This window comes from Ceratotherium simum, chromosome 8, assembly GCF_057802395.1.
Source record: "Ceratotherium simum simum isolate JZ-2026a chromosome 8, ASM5780239v1, whole genome shotgun sequence".
Lineage (NCBI taxonomy): Eukaryota > Metazoa > Chordata > Mammalia > Perissodactyla > Rhinocerotidae > Ceratotherium > Ceratotherium simum.
This window is the reverse complement of record NC_141907.1, coordinates 532,188-540,450: the sequence shown is the minus strand read 5'-3', so window position 1 is coordinate 540,450 and position 8,263 is coordinate 532,188. Positions and strand designations below refer to the sequence as shown.

The following is an 8,263-nucleotide window of genomic DNA, read 5'->3' as shown; positions in this document are numbered from 1 at the left end:
AGGTGTATTCTACACTCAAAGCACATCTCAATTTGGACCAGCCACATTTCAAGGGCTCAACGGCCACACGAGGCCCACAGCCACAGTACCAGACAGAGGAGTGCATCTTTTCCTGACTGCGTTCCACTTAGAAAGAGTCATCCCAAATCTCTGCTTTTTGCTATTTCCCTGAAAGATGGCAACTTTTCTTCACACAAGTAAACGGCCCAGAAGCTTCTCTGCACAGTTTTCTCACTTGGTCCCCACTAGGCCTTGGAGACGGTCTGACCACCTCTGGATGTGGATGGAAACTGCTCTTTCAAGCCACCGAGAGCATGGGGCATCACACCAAGAGTGCAACTCCATGCAAAGGAACTTCCATCTGTTTTCTTTTAATTTAATTTTGAAATAATTATAAGCTCACTGGAAGTTGCAAAAATAGCACAAAGACTCCCTTCTCCAGCTCCCCCCATCTATTATTTTTAGAAGGGAAATCATCTCCCCTACAGTCAAACCCTTTCACATGTTCATGTTAGACACAAGCAGCTGCCTCTGGCCTGGCCCATCTCTATCATGTGATCCAGCCAGTGCACCCAGGGCCCCAGTCACACACTATTCCGGTCCAGTCAGTCCTGGTCTCCCAGTCCAGCTGCTGCCCCATCCTGGTCTACTGGGTCCTCCTAGTCCCCACCACCACCACCACAGCTTCCCATGCCCCACCTCCATCTGCCCAGGCCCCTTGGTCCCCCGTTCCTGATCCTCTGGTCTCTCTGGTCACTCCTGTGCCCCCACCCTGGCCGGCCTGGGCCCCTAGGACTCTCCACCCCCCCCGCGTTATGCAGGGCATGGAGGACCCATCCCCCAGTCTCCCCCCTCGCTCTGCCCCGTCCCCCTGGTCTCCCCCTCGCTCTGCCCCGTCCCCCGGGTCTCCCCCTCCCTCTGCCCCATCCCCCGCGTCTCCCGCTCCCTCTGCCCCCTCCCCGGTCTCCCCTCCCTCTGCCCCGTCCCCGGGTCTCCCTCGCTCTGCCCCGTCCCCGGTCTCCCCTCCGTCTGCCCCGTCCCCGCGTCTCCCCGCTCCCTCTGCCCCATCCCCCCGGTCTCCCCCTCCTCTGCACCATCCCCTGGTCTCCCGCTCCCTCTGCCCGGTCCCCGCGTCTCCCGCTCCCTCTGCCCCGTCCCCGGTCGCCCCTCCCTCTGCCCCCTCCCCGGTCGCCCCTTCCTCTGCCCGTCCCCGGGTCTCCCTCGCTCTGCCCCATCCCCGGGTCTCCCCTCCCTCTGCCCCATCCCCGCGTCTCCCGCTCCCTCTGCCCCTCCCCCGCGTCTCCCCTCCCTCTCCACCATCCCCGGTCTCCGCTCCCTCTGCCCGGTCCCCCGCGTCTCCCCGCTCCCTCTGCCCCGTCCCCGGTCTCCCCCTCCCTCTGCCCCGTCCCCCCGGTCTCCCCCCTCCCTCTGCCCCGTCCCCCGGGTCTCCCCTTGCATCCGCCCCATCCCCTGGGTGCTCCCACCACCTCCAATCCCGGCTTGGTATCTTCCAGCGTGCGGGTTTTGGCGGGAGCGGCGCGGCGCTCTGATGCGAAGGCGCGGAGTTACGCGCTGGGGTTTGCGCAGGCGCAGAGCCGCCCGCCCCCGCGTGCGCAGACGCGGAGTCTCTGCCCTCGGGCCGGCCTGGCGGCTGCCTCTCGTGGGCCTGGGCCTGGCAGCGGGGACGCTGGCCGGCATGGCCAGCTGGGTGTTCTGTAACCGCTGCTTCCAACCGCCCCACAGGACGGCGTGCTTCAGCCTGACCAACTGTGGCCACGTGTACTGCCAGGGCTGTCTGGGCAAAGGTCAGGCGAGGTCGAGGGGCCAGGGCGCTCGGCCGGCCGCACCCCAGACTGCGGGGCGCGGCGGGGGGAGGGGGCCTTCCAGGGGAGGGGCAAGGCCCGGACGGAGGGGCGCAGGCCCCAGTGGCCCGAGTGCCCCGTGTCGCGGACGCCCGGTTCCTTTCAGCAAACGGCGGGGGCCTCGGGGTACAGGGCGAGCAGGGCACCTGCCGGGCGCTGTGGTGACCGAGGAGGCGCTCTCCTCGCGCCGGGACGCCGTCAGAGCCGGCCTCTGGCCGGCCCAGGGAGGGCGGCGTTAGACGAGTCCCTGTCCCCGGGACGTGGTGAGAGGAGGGCAGGGCCCAGGAAGGCGCACCCTCAGGGCCCGCCAGGGAAGCTGGCGCCAGAGGCAGCGCGGGGTGCCCGGGGCGTGCGCACCCCGGGCGGAAGGGGCGAGCCGGGAGAGCTGCTGCAGAGCTGGGGTGGGGGGCCCGTCCCGTGGGCAGCGGGAGGCCGGTGGTTTCAAGCAGGGCAGGGACGTGCTCAGAGGTGTATTTTTCTTCTTGTGAAACTTTTTTATTGAAGTATAAAGTTTATAGGAAAAAAAAGCCTAAGTGCCAAACGTTATGAATTTGTACAAGGGGAGCTGGCCTGTGAAAGCAGCTCGCAGACGGAGACAGAGCGTCAGCGTCCCCTTGGAAGCCCCTCGAGGACCGCGGTCCTGCCCCCAGCAGCGGCCTCGCCTGCGCGATGTGGACTTCCAGGAGACGAGTCTCACAGCCGTGCCGCGCGCTCTGCTCCCGTGTTGGCCTCTGTTACTCAGCGTCGCGTTGTGACACTCATCTGTGTGTGTCGTGCAGTGGCCGCAGCGTTGTGTGATATACTCTCATCTCTTGACCAGTCTGTTGTTGATGGGCCTTTGCATTCTTTCTAGTTTTTGTCTGTTACGGATGGTGCTGCTGGGAATGCTGTTGTTCGTGTCTTTGGGTGAGCCCGTGCACATTTCTGTTGGGTATGCCTAGGAGTGGAGTTGCTGAGTCTGAGGTGTGTATTTGAAAAGAAAAGTCTGGTGGCTAGGTGAAACATCAGTTGGTGGAAGGTTGGAATTGTGGAAGAAGCTGTGCAGTTGAGCAAGTGACAGGTGATGGGGACAGGATGGGGCCTTGGGGCTGGTGAGAAGTGGTGGGTTTGGGGAAGTTGGTTAGACTCAGCAGACTTGAGTCCAGGAAGGCAGCTCAGTTTCCGACTTGTGGAGCTGGACAGGGTCTGCTTTGGGGTTTTCATGGCCGCACAGAGCGTGGAGAGGACGCAGCAGGTTTGAGTGCGAGGCCCAACAGCTCATGTTAGGACAGTGAGGTGCCCGTGAGAGCCATCCCAGGGGAGACGCTGAGGAGGCAGGTGTGTTTATGGATCTGGGAGTCAGGACAGCCAGGATTACATTTGGGGAGTCATTAGCATGTAGATAACAATTAAAGATGCTGGCGTGAGGAAAGCACCAGAGGCAGAGGAAACTAGAACATGGTGTCACCTTGGGAAGAGCATTTGTTAAAGAAGGTGTGTTGGGGAAAAAGCAAGTGGAGATGTTGAACTAGGCATCGGGGGGTCAGAATCAGAGTTTGGAGCCACCCACTGGATTTAGTGACATGGACAACCTTGGGCAGTGCTTCAGGACCATGCTGATGGGCGCACACTCGATGTTGGAAAGGGGGCAGGGGGAGGCTCACGGTGTCCTGGCTTTGGAAGCCCGTCTGGAGTACCCAGTGTGGACTGGCTTAGGGCCTGGGCCGAAGGTGGTTCCCAGGTGCCTCTGGCTCTTGATGCCTGAGGCTGAAGCACGTTCCAGTAGCCCGAGTTCATTCGTCTAAGAAACTACAGATGCTGGCAACACAGCAAACAGTGAAAAGCGGTGGGGCTCTGGGCGCACACTGACCGTAGCTCCCTACTTCTGCCGTGACCCATTACTCAGAGATAAGCCCTCCTTAAGTTTTGGTGTATATCCTTTCAGACTTTTTCCTATAGGTACAGATTTTTAGAACAAAACATATACCATTTTGTAAGCTACTTTTATCAATAGGACGTGGACGTCTTTACATATTAAAATAAGTCTGGGGGGCCGGGCCATTGGCGCAGCGGTTAAGTGCGTGCGCTCTGCTTTGGCAGCCTGAGGTTTCACAGGTTCGGATCCCGGGCATGCACCGACGCACTGCTCATCAAGCCATGCTGTGGTGGCGTACCATACAAAGTAGAGGAAGATGTGCATGGATGTTAGCCCAGGGCTAGTCTTCCTCAGCAAAAAGAGGAGGATTGGCATCGGATGTTAGCTCAGGGCTGATCTTCCTCACCAAAAAAAAAGAAAAAAAAAAAAGTCTGTATCATCATTTTTAAGGCTGCATACGCTATCTTCTAGTTGCCTTACCAGAATTTGTTTAACTGATTCCCTACTAAAAGACACTTGTGTTTTCTAATATTTTGTTATTAAACACCACTTCACCACTTGTTCACTTACTTGGTTTTTTCCATTTGGGTATATTCAGGGGTGGAATTGCTAGACTGGGAGTGTGTGCATTAAAACTGACACGTATGGGCTGGCCCGGTGGTGCAAGCGGTTAAGTGCGCGTGCTCTGCTGCGGCGGCCCGGGGTTCACCGGTTCGGATCCCAGGCGTGCACCGACGCACTGCTTGGCAAGCCATGCTGTGGCGGTGTCCCATATAAAGTAGAGGAAGATGGGCGTGGATGTTAGCCCAGGGTCAGTCTTCCTCAGCAAAAAGAAAAAAAAGGGGGGGAGGATTGGCAGATGTTAGCACAGGGCTGATCTCGCACACACACACAAAAAACAACTAACACATACTACCAAACTGCCCCCCCAGAAGGGGTGGCTCCTCTGCGTCCCTGTGCTGGCCAGTGAGCCCCTCCCCTTCTGCATCTCTCCTTGGTGGTCTGGATTCGCACCTCACTGGAGATCTGCACTTCCGCTGCTGCTCGTTCAGGTCCTCTCACGCCCTTTCATTGGAGTGTTTATTTTTCATCGGTTTGTGAGCGCTGTTCACATACCAAGGACAAATATCGGTTTGCCTACCAACTGCAAACCATTTCCTCTCTTTGTCACATCTCTTACTTCCCCCACCCACAACAGGATTTTTGGATTTTTAAGAGTCTGGTCTGTTAATCTTTGACTCCACAGCTTCTGGCTGTGATGGTGCACAAGGGGAATTTCCTTGCTCCAGAATCGCAGTAGAGACACGGAGGGCAGGAACATACTGCTGAGGGTGGATGTTTTCAGGAAGGGGCAACTTGAACGTGTTTGTGGGAAGAGGGGAAAGGGGGCCCACTCGTTCCACACACGGACGCTATCCTATGTGCAGTGGGTAGGAGATGAGGTGAACACAGAGATGCAGGGCTAGCCCAGAGAGGACGTCTCCCCAAGACGGAGAGGAGGGAGGCAGAGTGAATTGGGTTGTTCTGTGGTAGGTAAGAGGAGGAGAGGCAGGGGAATCGAGGTAGGTCATGACTGGAGGCTTCTTTTCTCTCCGTAGATGACACGAGGGGACTTGTTTGAACTTCCCCCATAGGGACTTGGGGGGAACACCCAAGAACTGTGGAGGGTTGCCCATGAGTGTTGCAGATTCACAGGGTTGGCATCCACAAATCTGTGAATCTGCTTCTCAGTTAAGTGATTCTTTTCCTGATTCTCAGCTGCATTGGACCGGAAGAGGGGGAGAAGGACAGCTCAGGGTTTGGGCTGGGTGTGCTGCCCAGAAGGACAAAGAATGAGGAGACTGCCATATTGATGGGTCAGCGCTGGGTTCCAGGCTGGTTAGTGAAGACACGAAGGTGGGAGGGTGTGAGGACGTGGGATGAGAGGTTCTGCTGCTCCCACAGGGGAGCTGGAAGCCAGGGAGATGGATGAGTAGGGGCAGTTCTGAGTGTGCTGACATGAGGTGCTCTGATGGCCTAGGGTGTGGTTGTGGGAGAAGGTCCAGTGTGGAGGGCAGGCAAGGCTGACGTTAGTGGCCAGCCCCACAGGGGTGCAGGTGTTCCGGGGTGATGAGTAGAGTTTCACGGAGAGGAAGCTCGTGAAATAGGTGCTAGAGTCACTGTGGGTCTGGGGCAGAGACCCTGGAAAAGGGCAGGTGAGTTAGCTGGACACTAGCAGGCGAGACATATTACCCTTTGCTTCTTAGGTCCTAGCACTGCCTTCCAGGTGGCAGGAGCTCAGTAAATGCTTATAAAAAGCTCATCCAGTGCGTGGATGGGGGACTGTCTGGTGTCACAGCAGTGAGGCAAGGGGCAGAGCATAACTTGCTTTATCCATTAGGTGGGGTGGGAGGAGCTGTTTTCGTTTTGAATAGTTAAGTTTAAATTAAGATATCACTATAAAATCTCTGAGAAGTATCTGGGGTAGATTTAAGTCTAAGTGTTGTTATCTTTGTGGTCACAATTTGGGGGCATATTTGCAAAGCAGGAGAGAAAGGATTGTTAGTTGTGCAAATGTTTCCAACTGTATCCATACCTACAGTTTCGTCTACTCTCTGGACGTGAAAACATGTACATGCTCTAATCCTGTATGTTTTTTGAAGAAGTGTGGTAATTTAAAGTCTGCATTTATATGTGTTTAAAAGCACTACTCACTGTAATCTAATCAAATTTGCTTTCCTTTTGTAGGTAAAAAGGATGAATGCTTGATTTGTAAAGTTCCTTGTCGTACAGTGTTACTTTCAAAACACGTAAGTTGAAATTTGTAGTATCTGAATGTTAATCACGATGTTTCCTTTTAAATCTGAGATTGAATTTTTAGTCATTTGTAGTGTCTAAGATTTTCATTCATTTTGCTGGGTTGACTCGATCTTACAAGATTTCTGAGTAATCAAAGTGCAGTTAGGATTTGGTTTTGAATACTTCCTGCGACTTTCTTTCCTGACCATGGATTGGCCCTATTCATGGTTTGCTCTGCTCTGTTCCTGGAAATGAAAATGGGTTGTGACTAGACCAGTGTAATACAAGCTCCGTAAGAAGGTGATAGAGTTTGGTTTTTCATGGGGGTCACGTCTAATTGAGAGGCTTGTTCAGAAAGTGAATTTAGGGTGGATTACTGTTGCAGGAGGCTTGAGACAGTGCCTTTTGTTCTCTCTATAAAATATGACAGTTTAACCTGTTTGGTTTAAACTTAGTTACAAATAATTCTTCTCTTTATGCTTAGGCTCCCAGGTGTTGTAGTTGAGCTAATGTTTTAATCTGTAGCAGTAGCAGTTGTTTTTTTCTGGTTACGCAAAGTTACAAAGTAACTGGTACAAAGTTACACAGGATGCAAATGATACAGAAAACATAGTGGAGAAGGGGGACGTCCCCCAGGTCCCGTTTCCCAAAGGCGACGCAGCCAGCTCTGTCGTTCCTGCTCTGTGTGTGTTACTGTGATTTATCTTTTTACAAAAATGGTCTTTTCTCAGTTGATGTTATATTTTGGGCACACCCACACTCTTTAAAAATGACCGCATAGAGCCAGCCCTGATGGTCTAGTGGTTCAAGTTCGGCGCTGTCACTGCTTTGGTGGCCTGGGTTCGTTTCCCAGTTGAGGAACCACACTATCCATCTGTCAGTTGCCATGCTGTGGCGGCCGCTTGCATAAAAGAACTAGAAGGACTTACAACTAGGATATACAGCCATGCACTAGGGCTTTGGGGAGAAGGGAAAAAAAAAGGAAGATTGGCAACAGATTTTAGCTCATGGTGGCTCTTTCCTGCGGAAAAAAAAAAAAAAAAAGACCACATAGGACTTCAGTATTTTCCTGTTGGAAAACCTTTGGTTTTTTCAGTTTTTCGTTTCGGACACTCTTCAGTGAACATTTTTTACTAATGTCTCTACATAGTTGTAAGAATATTTCCGTAGGAGTGGGAAAGCGAGGACAAAGATTTAAACTTTAAATTTTTAACAGAAAGTGCCTTATTTGCCCCCCAGATATGTGCAGTTTATGCTTGCAGCCCCAGTGCCCGTTTCTGTTTCTTTCACAGCTGCTCAGACTAGTGGTTGAGGGAGGAGATGCCTTGAGCCTCTCTTTGCCTTCTTGGGTTGAACGTTTAGTTCATTATTTTCTTTCTTGTTTCCTGGTGAATTTATTTAAGACCGTCGTTTCCTGCTGTTCACTGCCGTTCCACGTCACTTCCACCGTTGCTTTTCTTATCATTCCTAAATTGTCTCTGATCTCTCTTTTACTTCTTGTTTAACTCAAGAATTATTTGGAAGAATATTTTCTAATTTCTAAGTGGTTAGATTTTTATCTCCACTAAAAATTTTGCCACTGGCAAAATTTTAGTTTTATGGCATTGTGACCAGAGACTATGGCTATATGGTTTTGTTTTTTGATTATCAAGATTTTCATTGTGGCTTAGTACATGGTAATTGATGTTCTGTGGCTATTTGAAAACAATATGTATTCTTAGTGTTCTCTGAGTGTCCGTGTGAGAGAGAGTGAAGCTGTTTGAAATGC

General features: G+C 52.9%; 1 protein-coding gene across 1 annotated transcript in view; it reads left to right on the top strand.

Moving 5' to 3' along the window:
• Positions 1–1,696: 1,696 nt before the first annotated feature.
• Positions 1,697–8,263, top strand: part of RNF212 (ring finger protein 212) — a 42,076-nt gene continuing 35,509 nt past the window's right edge. Inside the window, 2 exon segments of the mRNA XM_087434675.1 lie at positions 1,697–1,805; positions 6,445–6,506. Of these exon segments, the coding sequence (XP_087290801.1) occupies positions 1,697–1,805; positions 6,445–6,506 (171 nt within the window).